The sequence below is a fragment of the Centruroides sculpturatus genome, unplaced genomic scaffold, assembly GCF_000671375.1.
Source record: "Centruroides sculpturatus isolate CEXI.00-Female unplaced genomic scaffold, Cexi_2.0 scaffold342, whole genome shotgun sequence".
NCBI lineage: Eukaryota > Metazoa > Arthropoda > Arachnida > Scorpiones > Buthidae > Centruroides > Centruroides sculpturatus.
In genome coordinates, this window is record NW_019384666.1 from 94,082 (window position 1) to 117,018 (window position 22,937).

General features: G+C 25.9%; 1 protein-coding gene across 2 annotated transcripts in view; it reads left to right on the plus strand.

Moving 5' to 3' along the window:
* The window catches only part of LOC111626646 (tachykinin-like peptides receptor 86C), an 80,508-nt gene that overhangs the window by 47,101 nt on the left and 10,470 nt on the right, over positions 1–22,937 (plus strand). For both annotated transcript variants that reach the window (XM_023370097.1, XM_023370098.1), the window contains exon 2: positions 17,320–17,532. In XM_023370097.1, the coding sequence (XP_023225865.1) occupies positions 17,320–17,532 (213 nt within the window). The remainder of the gene's footprint in view (positions 1–17,319; positions 17,533–22,937) is intronic.

Consider the following 22,937-nt stretch of genomic DNA (forward strand, 5'->3'; position numbering starts at 1 on the left):
CCCTATACCAGGGGCAACTTTAATAAAAATAATTAAAATAATTACAACTTTACAAAAAGAGAGAAGTTGCCGATCTTGCCCCTATACCCGGGGCAACTTCGTCAATTTCTCTCTTCTTGTAAAGTTGTAATTATTTTAATTATTTTTATTTCCAAACTGATTTTAACCAGTTCTATAGCAAGGTAACATTCCAATAGACAATATGCAAAGCTTTTTTTTCAGTTTACAGTAGTATTTATTACACAAAATTTAAGTAAAGCTTAACATGCCGATCTTGCCCCGGTCTCCCCTATATATTGACAAGAGCATAATTGCGCCGCGCATCTGCTACTTTTTAGAAAATCTTAATAAATGTTCTGAATGAAATAAAGATTATTCCCTACACTGAAAATCTTTAAAGTAGCTATAAAGCTACACAAAATTTGCTAGGAAATTTTCATATTTATAAACGTTTTCTAAAATTTTCTTAAAATCCTTTAAAAATTCTCAAAATCGTCTTTAAAAATTTATAAAAATTTGCTATGAAAATTTTTACAACTCAGAAAAATATTGGAAAACTCAAACAATTTTTATGAAATTTTCTAGACTTTTAAAAATTCTCTAAACTTGGTTCTTTTAAAACGTTCTTAATTTAACTTTTTCCACTACCTGTATCCTTTGAATTTTTAAAATGCGTTCTGGCATCCGTCATAAAAAAAAATTCATAAAATTTTGTCTTTAAGTGGGTATCATTGCATTATCTCATATCTCATATCCCAATTTTACATATAGCTTTTTTAATCTAAGAGATTAAAAAATAAAATTTATTACTGTCCCTTTATTAATATAAAAAGATTTAAGTTAGTGATTTATAACGTAAAAGTACATAATTACACATCTAAATTTGATATTAACACATTTTTATTATTTCAAAAATGACTCGGTTCTCAATGAAGATGACGAAAAAATTTTCAATCAATGAAAAAAGAAAATTTATTCTACATAATATATCATTGAACCGCAGACTCAAAACAGAGATTTAACAATAGTTAAAAATAAACACCGAATTACTAAAAATAAATATAAAACTAACAATATTTTTTGAAAAACTTTTTATTATAAATTCTATAACCTTAACTTTGCTGCTTATTAAATATATATTTTAAAAGTTATCAATAAGAGTTTTGCGCTCTCAGAAAAGATGCCGACCATTCTACTGGTGCGTGCATCCTAGGTTAAGAACCACTGTTTAACCTGGCTGTAAAAAATCTATAAGAATTCGCTAGGAAAATCTGTAAAACCCTCCAAAAATACCCAGAAAATCTTCTGAAACTAATGAAAATATCTGTAAAAATCCCATAAAATCTCTCTAGAAGATTATTTTAAAATCCTAAAATATTCTCTAGAAAAATTTAACAATTTTTAGAGAATTTTTAGTAATTTAAGTTAATAACATGGAACCTTTGTGTTAGTCTCTAACAAAACTACATTAGTTAAGTTGGCAATAAGAAAACCTTTTTAAAATTTTATAATTTTCTTCTAAATACTTGAAAAATATTTTACTCGGTTATTTTATATTACGATATAAAAAATTAGATAAAATATTTCAAGAATTATTCGTTTTAACGAAAGAATTTCTTTAATATAATTTTGCTTTTGTTATTCTTCTTTTATATATTTAAATATAGAAAAGCGTGTGTATATCGCATCACTCTGTTACTTTATACAAATTATAAATGTTCTAAATTCGAGAAAATAAGTGAAGAAAAGTAATTTGCAGTAATTTTAATTAAAATTAAAATCTCCAAACCATAGGAAATGGGAGAAACGTAATAAAGTATTGTAGACAGTTTTATGTGCAAATAATTCGATTTATTCTGTCACTTTTAAGAGACTCTTTGATTAAATTTAAATTTATTTTTCTATTCGAAAAAATTTTTTAAATTAAAAAATGCAATATACTTTCAAATTTACAATGGATATGAAATAATTTTAAAATATAAACAATTACAGAATATTTTTGGCTAAGGTTTAAATCATTGCTTTGCTGATCTAATTGCCCGCGCGTAGTGCTAAAATTATTTATTATAGTGCTATATTGATTAATTTCATGTTGCATAATATATAAGCCAAGTACTCATTACTTATTTTTATTGGAATACGGAGTGACCAAAAGTTAGTTAACTAGAAAAACCTAGGAAAGCCTACTTTTCGCCACCTCGTATAATGAAGAAATTACTATCAGTATTTAGCGCTTCTTTCAATGTTCTTTTGTGGTTTTTATGGGGAGAGGTTTACCAAGTAATTATTAAAATATTTATGATTAAAATTTAACTTTTATAGTTAAATTAATGAATTTTTACGTCCCAACCAATAGAAATTTAAACTCTTCAAGACCTTGACATTAATATATATATATATAACTCGAATATTAATAAAATAGTGGGTTATATAAATATTGCTTTTAGAATAAACAAAATACAGTAATTTGTAAATATCTAATAAATTTCTTTCTATTTACAAAATCTTTTAGAATAAATCTAAAAAGTATTTAAAAAGTATGTAAAGATTTATATCTTTTAGAATTTATTCTAAAAGATATAAATAGCTTCCATCTCTATCAAGGTGTTATCGATCTTCTAAGTATCACTTAAGCAAAGTAATTTCTAAGAATTAATTCTCAGGACTTTATTAAACTAGAAATATTGATGATAATGAAAATAAAGATAAATTTATAATGTGTATATCCTACAAATTTTTAATATTCTAAAAATATTAAACTTTACATATTTTAAACGATACAGAAAACGATTTTAAACGATTTTCTAAACTTACTCAAGATGCTCTTGAAACATCAAAAATAACATAAACAAAAGAGGTTGATGAAGATAAACATATAATCCACATAAACTAAAATGTCTTAATATTATAAACAGATTATAATTTATGGTAAAAGATTTTCTGTACAGTACATCAAATTTACCTATTCTGAAAAAGCCTCTTATAGTGTGTAAATTTATCAAATATTTCCTCAAAAACTATTCACGCGGAGAAAAAAAAAAGACTTTAAACATTCGTAAATCAATATGTTTGTTATGAGGGGGTGTTTTTTGACTTTTCCGCAATTGGAGATTAGAGTAATCCGGTCGTAAATCTCAACCAATATAGGAAATTATCTGTTGTTTAGGACCTGTAACATAGTAACAATCATCAGTCTTGTTAGCTACTATTATAACCGTGACATAAAATCTATCATGCCAACATTACAATTGCTGAATATATAAAATTTACTTCTGAAAATGTTGTCATTATTTCATAATTAAAAATTTGTTTCGTTAATATGTTAATAGTTTAATTTTACTTTTTTTATAGATTAAATAAACAATTTAATTAATTTAAATATATTATTTATTTATTTATGTGCAGATAGGTTTAGAATTTATATTTAAAGGGAATGGCTCAAAAATTAGTTAATCAAATACTAAATTATGAACTATGTTTCTAGCAATTTTATAAGAGAAAACACTGTTCCAAACTTAGTTCATGATTCATTTTCTCAAGTATATAAACCCCCCACACACACACACCCAAAAAGCGATATTTATTCTAATTTTGTACTACCCTCTATAAAGAAATTTAACATAATTTTTTACTGTAATTGTTAACTGAATTTTGGGACACTCCTATATAATTTTAAAATAATTTCTGAAATTACATTTAATATTATAATAATTTAAATTTTATGTATTTTAAGCTTAATTTTAATTAATATTAAGATATTAAATATATTCAAATTCAAGAAAGCTGAAAGAAATCCACAAAAAACCTGATATAAAATTTAAAATATAAGCGATCTCTAAAGAATATTTTTAAAATAATTGTATTTTGTAATAGTCACATATATATAAATTATTATTCTTTATTTATTTTTAATTTGAAACCATAAAGTTTTCAGAAAGTAAAATATTATTTAATAGATTTAACTTATATAATTCCCTCAGGAGAATCCTCTAAACGCAGATTAATGGATTCACTTACAAAGAAATTCTTTCGATTTATATAACTATTTTATGGTTTTTTCAGTAGTAGCGATTTTTCTTAAGGCATGGTTATTTACCTTACTAGAAAGCAATGTCAAAATAACATAAAAAGTAATTGATGCTTAATGGTTAAATACTGTTTTTTTCCCCCTAAAGTTTCTTGGATTTTATAGAATTTCTTAGAAAATTATTGAAAAAGAATGCTAAATAAATAGTAAGCCTGACGTAATATTATTAAATTTTTCTATTTTAATACGAAAGAGGATTTTAAATAAAAAAATATTAACAAATATATGAAGTTTCTTTCAATTTTTAAATAATGAACAATATCAGGCGTAATAATCACCATATAAAACTTTTAAGATAATCCATAATTCTTTATTCCAAAACTTCTTATTTTCACAAAAGGATCCCTGACATATGCCTCAAACGATAGCCTTGCTATTTAACAGACTTGACAAAGTCATAGTGGGATACGATTGATCTTCATGACACAAAAGTATCGATGATCATTTATCTCATTCTTATTCTTTATACGAAGTTTTTTAGTTACTGCTATAAAATTATACTGAAACATAGTTATATTCATTTATTACACGGTAATTGACGTTTCAGATTATCTCTTTTTGGAAAGACACTAAGGTATAAATTAAACAGCGACATTTAACATTCACCATAACAAAAACAAATTTTATTTCCCCTATTTAGCGTGCAAAACATAAGCTTAGCTTCTATTTGATACACTCGTTTTGCACGCAACTGAAATTGTCAGGGCACAATACAGCAAATTTATAAAATTACAACATAACTGAGATATAAATCGAAGTGAAAAGAGCACATGAAAAAAATCACTCGCTCGTTCAGCAAGTGCTTTTTTTGTGTGCTCTTTTCATTTGTCTTTCAACAGACAATAATAATATTAATAATAAATATTATCTGTGATCGACTGATTGATTGCTATTAACTTGTTGTTCATATCCGCTATATAACATTATTCTGTAGACATGAAATAATATCTGAAATTGTATGTAAAACTGTGATTCGTATGTAAATAATCATCTTTATATGAGTTTATATATTTTGCTATGATAAGAAAGATATAATCTTATAATATATAATTTCTTTCTTTTTTGATTGACTAAAACCAATCTCCGATAAATTATACGGATGTACAGCGTATTTAAAATATTATATAATATAGTCAAACCTCGATTTAGAATTACTGTTTATATTTAAATTAAGCACGGCGCTGAACTGTAGTATTTCAAACAGGAATTACTGTACGTTTATGGTAATGAGGTTTACACATAAATTTGTATGTTTCAAAAATTAAATAATTTGATGATAATTTTGTTTACAATGCAAATCGTCCGTGTATTAATTCTCAGATACTGAACGGGCACTGTTTAATAATAATGGGGAAGACTCATGGTGGCTCTTTTTAGGAATTAGGAAGTAGCTATATGGAAGTTTATTAATGACTATAGTATATATTATTATATAATACATAATATATACTGCATTTAGGAGCTGTTTTCAACCAAAAAAAATTATAAATTCCATGTAAAAAGTTAATTAAAAATTCAGAAGGAAACCATGGAACCATATGGTGTAATTGCCACTCAATTTTTTTTCTAAATTTATCCTCAGAACTTTTTCCTTTTAGCAATTTAAGGCATCACAGAATACGGATTACCTGTCTTGTTTGTTGCTTCATCACTTTATTAAACAAGTTATCCATCGAGCTCGACAGGGCTTTTACTCTATTAGTCTAATTAAATTAAGCAATGTGTCTACAATTTCACAGCGAGAGCTAAGAACGTTGTCCAAATAGCTAAGGAAATTTAAACTCATAATACAGTAAAAAATAACAACACCGTATTTAAATACATCTCCAGTTCTTAATTTATTGAAATATCGAAGAATAATTCACTTACCTTTAACATGTTTTTTTCTGTAAATTTAAGATAAAACTGATCTCCTACAACACTTACAAATATCCATTTTTTTCCTTCTTACAATAAAAATCTTTTTGCTAACATTTGTAAAATGGCAGTTTACTCAAACAAACAAAACTTTCGAATTTAATATAATCCACGCAATCTGAGACCAAAATTTCAAATCTCATCTTACATTACTTATTTGATGATGATGAATTTAAAAAAGATCACAAAATTACCATTATCACGGAATTAACAATGTTTACCTTATACTTCTTGTGATATTGATATTTCAGGAATTTTATAGTAATTTTGAGAGTAGGAATGGGTTTTATAGAAAAATTGTAAATGCTAATAACGAGTAAAATTGTCATTAAGTCCGACCCTACTGGAAATACACACGATTCCATTATCTTGAATATCTTCCCACCCCTCGACCTTTAACCATGAAAATTTAATAGCATCAATCCCCTAACACAAAATACTGTAATACTGTAAAATTTCAGAAAATTTCAAAAAAAAGCACAGGAGTTTTTAAACTTCAAAGTGGGTCAACAAAATCATACCCCTATATACACATTAACAACCATACATATAGAAAAAACCCTCCGAACTTTTTTTTTTGCACTTCGCTACGTTTCAAGATCCCTTGTGTCCAAAAATGTAAAAATCTTGGGGGGGCAATTTTTTGACCGATCGCCATACTTTCCTTCTGTTATATATAACAGCCAGGAAAGTAAAATGTTAATTTTTGGATGTTCTAAATTTGACAGTATTGATTCATTTTGAAGGTTTATTGTTGTAATTTTACTGTGACTCTTGTATATTTTCGATTTTAAAACTATTACTATATGTTGAAAATACTATATAACATATACATATATTAGGGTAGATCGGAAAAAAATAATAAATTTTGTAACGGAATCACGTTCGAGTTAAAAACAGTTTTCATTTCGTGAGAAAAAACAGTATATAAAAGTTACATTTAATTACATTCACGTTTTGAATCTTCAAAAGCAGTTTCAAGTTTCATTCATTTTCAGCCCTGATATTGTCCACTTACTAGACAAAGGCGTGTCTCAATGTCTTCTACATATCTCTATCCTAGTTACACGATAGATAAGAGAAAATGGATTCTCATCCTTTAACCTAGCTGTTGGTTGCATAGAAGAATGGCTGCTATTTCACATAACTTTTTAAATATAGGCCCTATGATTTCGAAATAGCCAACTTGTTAAGAATAACAAAAATTTGTTTTCCGTCTACAGACTTTTTTTATTTTACCCGTTTGGCTTTTTTTCTTTCCGTTATTTTCTTTTCATTTTCTGAGTTACTTCCCACACCTATAGTAATTTCTTAAACAATAAAAACATCCTTGGTCCAAATCAGAATTTTTTTTTCATTTTACAATTACATTTTGTGAATTATTTATACTTACAGGCGTTAATCTAGCATTATTTCAGTATTTTGTCGTGTAAATTCGCGATCTTCTCTACAGTCCGTTTGTACAATACATTACCATAAAAATAAAGGCACTTTTCTATATTAGTTTAACATATTTTAGCAACAGCTTTAATTATTGTGTACTTAACTTATTTGATTTTCGCATTTCAATTGAAATAAATGGCATTTTCCCCCTAATAAGTCTTCGGCTTATTCTTTCTCGTTCGTGGTTTACAAAAGTCTAGCTTTTTCTTGAATCGTCATTAGAAGATAACGAGTTATACAATATAACAGTGAGAGTCAGAGGGAGATAACAGAATTTGAGAGCCCTTTTTTCGATTATAGAAAAAACGAAATTTTAAATTGCTTTTGCAAATGCTGAACTTTAATGTTGATGTAACTTTGCACATATATTTTTACATGAAATTACTTTTTTTTTAACTAGTCCATGATTGTATTTGAGAATCGCTTCTATCACTGTATACGATAAATTTTACTAATCCAAGAAATATTTTGATAAAATTTTGATTTTTATCCTTTCTTGATCAAGTTTTATTATAGATAAAATATTTAATTTTTAAATATAGTCACACGGTTTATATATTCCTTATTGTTTTTTGATTATGCAAAATATATTTTAAAATAGTTTTATAGTAAATACTAGTGTTATTTTTAGAAAAATAAGCTACCTGATAATACTCCTCTGGGAGATATTTATCTAGTTTTCTAATGGGATTTCTTATCTTTATTATAGAAACTATTAATTTTAATCATGCTCATGAAATTTACTTCATTTTTTAAATCGTTTTTGTTGGAAAAAATTGTTCTTGATAAAAAAATCTGTTTCAAATTACTTATTAAAGTATAAGGATTTAGTAAAGCAATTTTAGTAGATAATAATTATTAAATCTGACTTTTTAATAATTATTTTAATGGGCATTATTCTTCATTGCAAGGAAGCATCGATAACAAATTATAGATTCTTATTGATGTGTATTGTGTTATAAAATAACTTCTGTTAATAATATCTTGATTATTTTAGAAAATCTTCTTCGAATTTTATCAAGTATGCGGATATTTTCTTTTTTCCTAAAAAATTCCGAAACGTGATTCCTAACCACCCCATCCTTATCAGGTGACAATTTCAAAAATTCGAGAGTAAATTGAAGTTAAATATATTTAAATTTGACTTTTCCTATATAAATATTGTTAATTTCCTCCTTATTTTTCATTTTTCTTCATGACATTATTGCCTATTATTCACTCAGATTCTCAACTATAAATTTTATTTCATGAATTTATTTAAAATCATGATTTATTATTTGATGGACGAGACAATTTACATCTTCTTCATTCAAAAATACTATTAAAATTGTTGAAGAACTTCAAAAGACATTTTATACACTTAATAAAGTATTTATTTATTTATTATGTATTTTAAGAAATAAATTTATATATTCTTATTTTTAGTTTTTTATAATAGAATATTTTATATTGAAAATTCAAAGAATAATGCTTAAAATATTCAAATATATTTGTTTAAACTTTAATTTTTAGTTTTTTAATGTATTTTCTTCGACTTATGAGATTGAATCGATTTTTATTATGAATATTTATGATTCTGTAATGTTTCATCACATTTACATTATTACAGAATTTATTATTATAAAAACTAATAAAATTGCACAAACTTATGATGACAAATATTTTTAACGACTATATAACGTTTATATATACGTTTTTGTCTGTTCGTTTGTCTGTATTTATTCTACATTTAAAAACCTGTATAAATGTGTAAAAAATTGTCTGATTTATGACTTTTCAGATATTTTTAAAGGCTCAAAATATACTTTTACATTCAGTTTAAGAGATTTCTCTATTTCAAATGTGTGTCTAGAATGTGAAAGAACCCAAATCAATGACGTTGGTGTGGGTTCGATTCCGGGTGGACTGGTCCGGCGGGCTATTAGGATATATTACAAATGAGGCAAAATTTTTGGCAGGAATTTTCTAATTTTAAATTCGTTATATTTTGAGGATCAAACAGATATCATACAGATTAAAAATTTATTTACAGTTAACAAATTAATACCAATTAGTTATTTATGGTCACGTTTAGTTTAACATGTAACTATCGTTTGTTGATTGTTTTTATATAGTTAGTTGGCGTAAAAATCAGCATAATAGAGATCGTTCAAACAAGTATAAGGAAGTAACTTTATTCTTAGAATATATGTTTTTGTATTAGTTATCAGTATGGATCATTAAGGTTAATCTACTACTTCAATTAATACTGTAGACAATTGAAGTACAGGAAAATTTGAAGAAATAGGTTTTGGAATAAAGATTATATACGAGTGCTTCTCAAAATCTAGTAGACAATATACTGTAATTCTCACAAACCTATATAAACCTTTATAAGATTACTTGCTTTCTCTTGAAGTTGCCAAGACTGGCTTAGCTTTCATGATATCTTCTACATCCGTTATTCAAGAGAAGGAATATTTGTCAGATGTGAAAAAAATTCTATTATTTAAGAGTGCCATTAAAGTTCTCTAAGAAGAGAAAGTCTCTAAACCATTTAGTCATTAACTACAACAATAGGAAAAGGTTATATCTTTAACAGTTACAATTACAGAGCGAATAAACTTATCACAAAGAAATATTTGAACGACAATCTATTTCAAGAGGCAATTCTTTACGTTTTACAAAATTTAGTAAAAAATGGGTTTGTAAGCTGTTTCGAGTCGATTTCGATCGCCATTCCAAACTTCTTTCTTACACTAAGCAAATGATTATGGTATTCAATATCATCGCACCTACGTGAAGTGTTAAAGCATTGTAATGCTCCGTAACATCTCAGGCGAAGTGATTACAGCATTCTGCGTATTAAATATTCAATAATACGAGTTTCTATCATTCGAATAACTATTTTTTAAGAACCTAATTTTTGTAATATATTATAGTTTGTGCGCTACACACACAAAAATGTATTCTCTAAACCTAATGTTCCAGTTTTAAAAACGATGCCAAAGGAACAAAATGAAGAAACGTTGAATTAATGTGAAAACTTTCCTTCCTAATTTCAGTAACAACTATTCTAAATTATTGAAATTACTGATTACAAACTTTCCAAAAACATTGGTTTTCAATTAGTTCCATTTGTTTTCTGTCTCGTTAACAACTGAAATTTATTTTTCAACAAAATTAAATTTCTTAGTTTAAAACTTTTGCATCGATTCACTTGATTAAATAAGAAAGTCTATAAACAAAACAAAACAAAAAAAAAAATATTATTCCAAATTCTGAAATGAATGCAATATAATTAATTAATATTAATGAAATGAATTTCATACTTAATTTATTAATCTTTTATAACTAAAAAAATTATATACAGTATTAAAGTAATTTTAAAATGTATTAAAATTTTTATTTTAAAAGTATTAATTAATTTTTAATCACTTAATGCTGTCTTGAATTCTATATCGTGTAATTTGTCACGGTTTAATTGGTTAATTCTTTACTTTTAATCACATTAATATCCATTTCATGTAACTAATTAATAAATAATATTAGCTTCATTATTTTATTTATTAACTCAAGATAGATCATCGGATATTTTTAGAAGTTTAAAAGTTTATTTAGAAGTATCTGAAGAACTAATATCGTTTTCAGTACGTTGTTTGTCTCCTTTAAAAATATATTTATTAAATAACTCGAAGTTTAAAAAATTGATGAAATATATCTGCTTTTATCAATTATAAAGCAGAAAATAATAATATATTTTTTAATGCATTTTTTTCTTCCCAAATCAATTAAAACTTAATCACTTACTTGCAGAATTACATTTCTTCTTCGCGTGAAGAAAATAATATTTCAGAGTTTTTATTAAAAAAAAAATATTTGTTAAAAAATAAGTTTTAAAATATATTTTTGATAATTAAAAACAATTTAAACTGTTATAATTAAAGTAAATCGATTTTTGTTTAATTGTATTTAAGATTTTATTATTCCATTTGATAAACGGATGAAATGAAGCGTACAATTAAAAAAATAAATTATAATTATCTGTTATAAATTAACAATTTTAAATAATTCAAGTTTATAATTCTAAAATCTTAATAAAAATAATATCTATTTTATGTCATTTTAATAATTTACGGTACGTTATAAGTCTTTAATATACAATAAATGTACTGTACAAGAAAGAGTTTCGAGTTTATCATCAAATTGACTTAAATGTTTTCAAAATTATAAAAACTACATGTTACAGTAATTTAAATCATTTACGTAATTCTAGACTATTCTTTAGTGACTTCACAAAAATTTTTTGTTCTTTATGAAATTATTGCAATAAATGTTATATAAATAAAGGTCGCTAACAGAGGAAAAAAATTAAGATTAGAAAAATCTTTATAAAAAGATTTAATTCGCATAAATTTGAGATTTTGTAATTCTAAATAACATTTTGAAAAATTTGCATGGAAATAAATGAATTTTAATCTTTATAAGCATAAAATTAAGCCGTAAAAACTAAGCAACTCTATAGGAAACCCAATGAAATTTGACCTATTGACCTGGAAGTTTCTTGCGAAACTTCCAGGTCAATTCATTACTAACAAGAAAGACTTGAGTTTAAAAATTTAAGCTTTTTAATTCAAGTAATTTTTCTCTATGAGCGTCTGCAGTGTCGGATGAAGAAAAAGAAGAAAATACAATTATGATTTATCTTTTCTGTTTTATTCGTTTTTTTTTTTAATTTCAATATGTAACCGGTTCAGACATAGTTATTTTCTAAGAATTATCACATCCACACACTCTAAATACACTAGCCAATCAACAACTTTATTTTATCCAGATGCATTTGGAAATTACAATATTTTCCTCCTCAGTGGGCTTTCTTTCATACAAAATAAACAAGATACAAACACTTTTTCAATACTCTTACACGATTTTTCAATATTTCAACCGGTTTTTACTAATTTCCATAATAAAATCATTTTTTAAATATGTGTTTTATTCCTTAACTATACATATTATTTACAGTCCTTGCTGTCATTACCTTTATTAGTTATTTTTTCACTGTATAAAATTTAAAATATACAGCTTTTTTGGCGATTTTTGCACTTTTCAATTGCTTCTATTTTTGTAATCGCTTTATAGAAAATTTTGAAATTTTGCATTCTACCTAAAAAATCAATTATCTTTTGAACGAGATATTCGGAATTACTTCAAATGTTTGGGGGCCGGAGAAATCGACCCCCGAAATTCGGCAACTCTGATTTCTATACATAGTCAGTGGCTCTTTTACTTGGCGGGCAGTCTTACAAAATTTCGTTAAAGTCTTATATTTTGTTAGTATGCCTACTAAGGAAAGACATATCTTTAGCAGATAAAGCAGATTTGATATATTAAAGACTTACAGTAAATAGTGGAGTTTGTTAATTTTGATCGAAAACCAAACCACGCAGTAAATTTTTATGAACATTTGATATGATTAAAATTAACAGTCCCAAGGTAACTCTAAAAGTCTCGTTAGAATACAGAATAAATATATCCCAGGAGCTTAGCAAATGCATTTGAACTGTCTCATAAATAGTCTATCAAACGATTACTAATTTTCTCAAAGTATTTAAATATTTGTGTAAATATTAAATACATTTTTTATGAAAAGGAATAACTTGTAATATAGTTTATCAAACAGTTTTTAGTAATTCAGTTTACAATTACGCAATTTTCTGATATATCATGAATTATCAGTTAGAAAATCTAGTTTTTATTATTTTATATAAAGCAAAATAGGTTTAAGATATAGTATAAATAAAGAACAGTTTAGGAAGACATATCCACTAGAAAATTTCTTATATTTTGTAATATATTTTATATGTAACAAATTAATAGAATTTCTTACATATCTATGGTGATATTTATGAAAACTTGTTACCAATCTAATTTAATCAATGAAATATTAATATGTATTATCCTTTTCTGTAGACAAAACTGTGGAGTCAAAATAAAATTTTGTGGTTCTCTATCTGATTTTGACTCTTTCAAAATCCTAATTTAGTGTTGAAACGTTGAAATGAATAATGTCCATGCTCAAATGCCAAGTGAAAACACTATTGGAATGGAATTTGTATTATAGGCTAAAAATACACAATTAATTTGACTACCTGTGCTGGATATTTTTAAAACGGACACTTGCTCCTGCTCTATAGAAATCTCTGGTTTCTATAGGAGCTCTATAGAAGTCTCTGGTTTCTATAGAGCAGGAGTTTCTAATATAGGTTTCTATCTATAGTTCCAGGTTTCTCTTTCACAATCTCGTATATGGATTTTTGAAATATGCATATAGCAAACTTTTCCAAATTATTAGGATAGTGAATAAATTACGGAATTTGTTGTAAAACTCTTTTTTATAATAAATTACATTGTTTTATCTAACAAATTTTGCAGAATATTACATTATACTATAATGATTTCGCATATGACAGGTTAAGCGGCATTATAACTCCAAGTATTTCACTTAAAGAAGATGCTATTTCTGAAAAAATATCATCTTTTTACGTTTATGTTAATTGTTTATGATGAATAGCATATTGGAGCATAAAAATTCTTCATTTCAATAAATATCCTCCGATATGAATAACAACACGTTAATACGAATAAAATAAATTTAAAGGATAATATAAAGAAAAATATAAATAAATTTGTAAAAAAATCACAAAATTTAATTCAAATATTACATTTTTATTGATAATTTTAGTGTGAAAAGTATTTATAGAATATATTAAATATTGCATATATAATTTTACGAAGGCAAATTTTATTAGATAATTTGAATAAAAAATAAATTGATGGTTTCTAAATGTGGATTTTTTTTCATTTTTACAACATTTATTTTACGAGTATTTTATTGGAAATTCATATAAATTATTTTTTTATTACATTTCTTTGTTAGAATAAAATTTATAATCTTCTTTTAATGCTCATACTAGGATATTTATACTTTTAAATGTCCTTGTTATTTTTCTATGGCCAATATCACACAGTTATAAATGATTATTCAAAAGAATATTGATAAATAGTAATGCGATTACATTGTTAAAAGATTCAATGGAGAGCATTTTATAAACTTTCTAAAAACCAGACATTCGTTGTAATGAATATAAATATTCTTATATCTTTCTTCCATTTCAATAAATTTAATTCCTTTCTTTGTTATAAACTTCATTTTATTGAGTATTATTTTTTTTATTCTTGATTTATATAATATTTTATCAGAAAAAGAATAATAATATCAAGAAATATTTCCATCTGTTGATATTTTTCTTGGTTTTTCTGGACGATTGCCCAATTAAAAACGCTCTGAATATTTTTCTGAAATGTTTAAATTTTTATTTTATAAAATATTATATTTGCTTTTAAGCAAGTATATTTTAAAAATTAAACTCTAAAATTTAAATTTTCTATTAAAAACCCTACTTTTAATTTGAAATTTAATTTAAATGTCAATTCTAACTAGAGATTAACGTGTAATTGGAATAATTAATTATAGTTTCAGTTAAATATAGAAAATAAATGTTAAGTTAAAAAAATATTTTGTTAATTAAAGTGCTTAATTTAACTCCTTGAATGTAATTATTTATTTATAACTTTCCAATTAAAATAGCTAGAGATTAATTAATATAGAAAACTCCCCAAAAGTCAATTAACCCAGCTGCGTAAAAATTTTTAAACCGGTTAACTGATTTTTGGGCTTATTAATTTATTTTCTTAAATTATATTGATTTTGTTAAAAGTTGTATTTTACAACTAATTACACAACTCTTACACATTTATAGGATTAAATAAACATTAAGAGATACTTTCAAGAAAAGGTCAATGACATTAAAATTCTTAAGTGCATATTAAACATAAGAATTATATTAAGAATTCTTCACTGGGAATACATTAAAATATTGAATATTTATAAAATTGTATATATGTTTCTTTTCAATTCCTCTAGAAAATGCTAAATAGAATTCAGACTGTTGAGATTCAAAAATAATATAAAATGTATGTTTAAAGCATCAAATACTATTTCCTTTTGAAGTAACATCTGTTCTTTATGATATCTTTAAGAATAAGATATAACATGTAAGGAAATTTTTATCATTTTTAAAGTACAAATTTCAGGAAAAAAATCCATAAAAAAAATCCTTTTTGTGCCATTTCTTAACATATTCTTAGTTCAGAAAGTGATGATATGTTGTTATGAGAGTCTATTTCTGATCTAAAGGCATCTCTAGTCTGATAAGATCTTGATCATATTATTCATGAAGTGATTATTCTGCTTCACTTGATCAAAATCACTTCGCATAATCTAAGTGATTGCAGAGATTTTTTTCTGTTTGTTATAAGCGTAACATATTCATAGATCTGAATAAAATATATTGCTGACAAAATAATATAATTAATTCAAACAAAATATGTTTTATTAGCGAATTAAATAATATATATTATTATGAAATATATGTTACTTACACGTAAATAAATACATATTTTTATATGCTATTATGTATTACTATTTATTAAATTTCCTGATTGAGTTTAATTAATAAGTTAAAATACATAAATGATGGCCCAGAAGTTAGTTAACTGTTGTCGAGAGTAAATTACTGCCTTATTCAATGACTTTATTGCTTGCTTACGAATCTCGTAAAAGTTTCTCGAAATGAGATCCTTCTTATCCAATAGATAAATTACAAGGCTTTGACATTCAGAAATTGCTGAATTTCTGGCAAATTCATTATGTTAACTTGGCTACTTTCTGATTAAATACATAAAATAATATCTTAAAAATTTAATTTAAGAAATTATTATTTGTTTTAGGTGAGAAAGGATAAATTTTAATGAAAATGGTTTTTTTTAATATGTATAGCATATATAGAGAGACGATTCTCGATATAGTTAACTCTCAAAGGACTGAACTAAATCATTCACTTTGTCTAAGAGTTAATTACATACAACGAATGGCAGAGAAAAATAAAATTGTTTATTATATCAAAAATTTACTATATACGGCATTAATATCTTAACCCTTAACTGATGCTTTGGATCCACTGGACCCATGACACATGTCACATTTTTGATGTCTCGTATCAACCACTGACGCATCTTTATCTTAGATTTGATGACGCTACTGATTAAATTATATTATATTTTAAATATTTGAATTGTTTATAAATTATATCAATAAAAATATCTTAATATATATAATAAAATTTTAAGTATTATCTATTTTAAAATAAACAATTCTGTAATTCTTTATAATGTAAAGAAATGTTTTTATTTACAGAAAGATTAGTATCTTTTCATAGAAAATATATCAAATATTAAATGTAATCAAATTTTATTTTCTAGTTTTCTTAAAAATTTGATAAAATAAACTAATAAAAAATTAAATTTTTTATTTGATGATGATTCTTTTTATTAGCAATTTCTGTTTATTTATGTTTTTTATACTGCTCTATTCGTGTAAAAATGTATTATTTATGCGTAGAAAAGATATTTTTTCAAATATTAAATATTAAAAATGTAAAGAAAGCGAATTTAAATACTACCTTTTTAAATAATAATACAAAGATAAAGTGCTTATTCATTGATTTTTCAAAGTAAATGAACTAAATATTTATTAAAAAGATACAAAGCTTCAATTAGAATATTTAATCTTTTATGTAAATATCTTTAGACAGTAAAATAAATATTGTGATAATTAAAATAATTACTCTAAAATAGCTTGAGTAATTGATGATCTGCTTTAACACTAGTATGTTAAAATGTCACTTTTTTCATAATGAATTTTCTTTAAAAATATCTTGAAAAGAGATGATATATTTGAAAATTATTATTTAAAAAAAAGTTCTTTTTATTAGATTTTTTGCAGTGGTACGTCCTTTGAAACCAAGACCACAAAAGAGACGAATATTAATCGTTATCGTGATTATTTGGAGTTCGGGGATTCTCTTATCTTCTCCAACACTTATCTATTCTACTACCGAGACATATATTTTACCTACAGGCACGAGAACCTTATGCTTCTTGATTTGGCCAGATGGATACAGCTCACTTTCTATCACTGATTATGTGTAAGTCTACATTCATTTATATCAATGATTGTATGTACTGTGCTTCTATTAATAATTACTAATAAATAACCGCCTTTCTGACATTCATTTTCTATTATTGATTACATGTAAGTTATAGATTACATGTTGATTATGTGTACTTCATAGCTTGTCTCCGATATCGATTATGTTAAGTTTTAGCTCGTTTTCTGATATTGATGTATGCAACAATTCGTTTTTGTTAGTAGTTTTAACTACGAGTAAGAGAAATCGCAACCTATTTATATAGGGCGTCTCAAAATTCTAGATACGCGTAAGGTAATGTCTGTATGGATGACGGCGGGCAAAAATAAACAATGGAAGTATATATTGCCGAAAACAATGGTCACCATAAAGTTGACCTCAAAGGGCATTTTCAAGATCGTTCAAAAAATATCTTTAAAACCGTTTCATCCGAGACCAAAAAATATCAACTAGAAACTTATAGAGGGTATAAAAATTAGTAAGAATACGTATTTCTTTGGTACATAAACGTGAAGATAAATGAAAAATCATTTAAAAACACCACCAAAATTTTATGTCATGCAGTGAAGAACCTTTGATTCTTTCTTCCGATTTGGAACATTGTAGGTGTTTCACCGCGTGACAAATTTTGCTCGCGTTTTACTTTCCCGTCTTTTATACATACATAACAAGGGAAAGTAATGAAATCGTGTCAAATTTGACACTCCGAGATTTTTGCAAATCTCCACGTTTTGAGACCTCCTGAATCCAAAAGAAAAATAAATGAATAAAACGACAAAAAAATTCCGTGAATATGTATATATGTGTGTGTGTGTGTTTGAAGTCTTTCGCTTAGTATCTCATAGTAAGGTAAACATTGAAAAAAGAAATTTGACATGATGGCCTATATATGAGGAGCTTTGATGTTATTAAATTTTAGTGGTTAAAGGTCCAGGGGCGGGGAGATAGAGGGGCGTGTGTCATATCTCGAGAATGTAGAACTTAATAAAGATTTTATTCGTTGCTAACATTTATAGTTTTTCATGAAACACATTCCTATCCTCAAAATTAAGCTTCTTGCCATTTTATAGTAATTAAAAATATTAAAAGTTTTATAAACAAAAATCTGATAACAGATGGTGTCACACGCAATTTTATTTACAGTAGCGCCTCGATTATCCGACCCCCGATTAACCGACACCTCGGTTAACCGACCGTCCTAGTCGGCAAATTTCAAATGTCCGCTAGTGATGTGGCGCTACAATATTTGGCTATGTCTTGGCTACTTTAATATTATTTTTAAGTGTTTTAGCTGGCAACACTGGATCGACCATGAAAGGGAGTCAACATTTAAACGAGGCTTAATTTTCTAATTTTTAACGATACAATAACGACAATTATTATTTTAAAAAATTTTTGTTAGGCTTAACATCAATGAAAATTCAACGCGAAGTAGGTTAATAGCGATATACTAATATATTAATTACATGTGATATAATAATATAATATACTACACTAATAATGGATTTTTCATACTTTTCGGTTATCCGACTTTTCATTTATCCGACCAACCCCAGTCCCCAATTGAGTCGGATAATCGAGGCTCTACTGTATTTCGTAAAATAATATAAAAGTTATTTTTAAAGTAAAAACTCATAACAGCCGGGAAAGTTATGCAACTCGTTGCTGAATTTTTTGGATTATTTTTCGTTTATCTTCTCGTCTTATGTACCGAACAAAATCTTATTCTTGCCAATTTTTGTATACTCAACAACTTTGTATTAATACTTGATATTTTTCGTCTCGGATGTCCCTTCGAGGTCAACTTTATGGTCACCATTAAATTTAGCACGCATCATAACATATACTCCCATTGTTTATTTTGGCCTGCTATCATCCGTTGAGACATTACATTACGTGTATCTAGACTTTTGGGACATCCTGTATAACTCACTATTTACTATGAAAAATATATAAAATGTCACCATCAAAAAATTATATTAGACAATTAATTTCAGTTATTAATATACAGGGTGAACCAAAAGTAGGTGGACAGTAGGTGGAATAGGGTTTGTTTTAGGTTTATACTATAACAATGCTGTATATTTAATTTGGTTATGGTTATGGTTGAAAAATTACATCAGAGAGACATTTTAAGAAATCAATACACAAAGGTACTTGTGCAAAAATGTTTGTCGAAGCGTCAAATGGTGAAATTAGATTTCGAAGCTGCGTAAATTGTGATGGACAGCAGTTTGATCACCTGCATTGATAAAATTGTAATGTATTGTATTAGTAAATATAATTGTATATGTAATCTCAATACATGTATCATTTACTATCAACCTACTTTTGGTTCGTCCTGTATTTTAATACTCAATCTTACATTAAACTTGGAGAAATTATTTTCTTAAGTTTTTCGGGTCAAAATATAAATATTTCCAACAATACTTCTTCCAACAAACATAAAATACCTTTCAAAGAATTTAACCTTAGAATTTTTTTTATATTTAGAATTTATATACGTTTAGCTTTTAAACTGAATATTTTTGACCTTTCAAATGTTTTCAAACAAAATAGACTGCAAAGGTTATTCAAAATCCATTATCCTATATACAGATTCTTGACACAGTGATCGAGTTTCGATATCCAGTGAACAACCTTGTTTGTTTTGGATATTCTTTACCCATTTACTCTGATATAGCGATTGATTTAGTTCAATTTTTTGAGAGTTCACTATATCGAGAGTGCACTGTAATATTTTAAAATATATTTTAAGTGTAAAAACTTTATTTTCTTCTATATATCAGCTTTCTATTAGTAAATAAAGTGGATTCTTGACGTAGTAAACTCTTACGAAACTGAGCTAAATCATTCACTATACTAAGTATTCACTCTATATACATAGAATAACAAGGATCAACAAAAAACTGTACACTCGATTTAGTGACTACACAATATGGGGAATCACTATATCAAGAGTCTACTGCATATATAAATAAGGCTGCTTTTATTGATTATGTGTAAGTAATAACCAATTTCTAAAATTCATTATGTGATAAATACAGACAATTATTCAGACAATTATACTAAATATGAATAGCTAATTATAATCTTTTTTAGTTAGAATTCTGTTTACCTTCTAAATTATAATTATAGAAAATATACTCATTCTTTTCTGTAATTTCTAGCTGAAACAAAAAACATTGTTTACTTTTGAAGTTACATTTTAGATGTTTTTGTAAATAAATAAAAAGATATATATAATTTCCTGCTTCCACTTTCTAACAGTAAGGTCTTCTTATAACAAGGCGAGTTTATATATATATACGAAAGCAGAATAAACCTCACTAGTCCATAGGGTAATGTCAGTATATATATCTCGTTCAAGAAAGTTTGATATAAAAACAGTCGACGTCCTCATTGCTCATCCAATAGCTGATCGTGAATGTTTCCTGGAGAAATGCTACGTTCTTGATATAGGCAACTTGGCACGAAGCAGCGACACCGTAACTGAGCTGTATGAATTATTACTTTTTTTATTTCTTTTTATTCTGCATACCCCATAGGAAAAAAGAGATTTTCTGATTTTGTTCTTCAGATTTCCTTCTCAGCTCACGTAAAGATAGACTTGTTCTCACAATAGGCCTATAACCAAAATTCCAATTCTATGTTTCGAATATGACATTCAACTAGAATAAAATATCTTTGTTTACTAAAATTTTATTAAATTATACTTATAATTTTAGTAAATATATAATAAAAAAAACAAGCAATTATTTATTGTGACAGTCCCACAATGCCGAGCTGAAATTTTTTATCATATTTTTCATTTATTTAATTTAAAATACATGCTGTCCATCTTATTAGTAGTGGTTTGCCCCTGTACATCATACTTTTCCTTTAACAAGAGAGTCGTACCGGTTTTCTATTAACTCCTTTCAGGGGAAACGTTTTGAATTGGAATAACGTGACTTTCGGTTTGTATCGGAAGTTCATATACAGTTAGTTGGGTTTCTTTATCTGGTCTCGTCTTTCATCTATCTAGCTCCGTTGTCGAGATTAAGGAAAGACGGACGGACGGACGGACGACAGAGAGAATTTATAGGTCTACAATTTTTTCAAATTGCAGCCCTGAATAATTATAACTTAAATAAATTAAAGCTTCTTTTTTAAATATCAAACTTACATCCTTAACAATGTGTACGCTTTATTAATTTTCTCATCCTATTGTTACTTATGATGTTAATTTTAGTTACAAGTAAGTACTGGGAAATTAATTCAAGTAATTATGTAAATTTTATCTTTAGTTTAACGAACATTACAAACTTTCTACATTTTTAATGTTCATTTCTTGTTACAAATTGTGTAAAGTTGTGTAAAAATTGTTAAGAGTTAATAAGAGGTTCCAAGTGATATCACACATCTTTAGTTTCTATCTTATAAACTTTATAATATACTGTACACAGTTATACATAATTGTGATATTACCAAAATTTAAAGTATGTATAACTGTGTACATAACGAAGTTTATAAGATAGTACTGTACTAAAGTTCTGTGATATCCCTATATACATTTTGCCACTACCAATCTAAGAAGCTATAACAGATATCGAGTCGAGATTCTATATTTACTTTGACGTCAATTTGTTTGTCTATTCGCAAGATTTCTCGGAAACTAATAAAGCTGAAGTTAGTAGATAGTGATGTAATAGCTAGAGTTATATTTCATTCAACAAGTTAGCATTTGTTTCATGTTTGATATATAAAAAGTTTATAAAAATGAAATTGCCGAAAAATTGAACTAAATATTTCACTGTATCAAGAGTTCAGTATATAGGCTTGCATAAAGAACAGCAAAAATCAATAAAATCATTCGCTATATAGAAAATTCACTATATCAAATGCTCACTATATCAAGATCATGTTGCATTTTCGCAGAATATACAATTTTTATGTAAGTTAAGCCAGAGAAGGGGGTTTTTAAATTTAAACTTTTAACTTATAATTTCTTAAATAAGTAAATAAACTTGTAAATTTATAGAACCTACAATTTAATATATTTTTATATAAAACACTTGATTACCCCTTCATTACTTAATTTAATAAATAAAATATTTAAATACTAGAAGAGAATTTTTAGAAGATAATTAAACACAATTTAAAAATTTTTAAACTTAAAAAATGGTTTAAAATTTTTTATAAAATAATTAATTTAATTAATGTTATTTTAAAATCGTAATCAATATTAATATTATAAAGAGGTAAAGTTTGTAAGTTTGGATGTAGGAGGTAATCTCCGAAACTACTCATCCGATTTCAAAAATTCTTTCATTATAATAGTTAGAATGGAACTTCAGGATGGACATAGGCTGTATATTATTCCGTTAAACATTCATATAAATTAAAAGATATCATCTAGG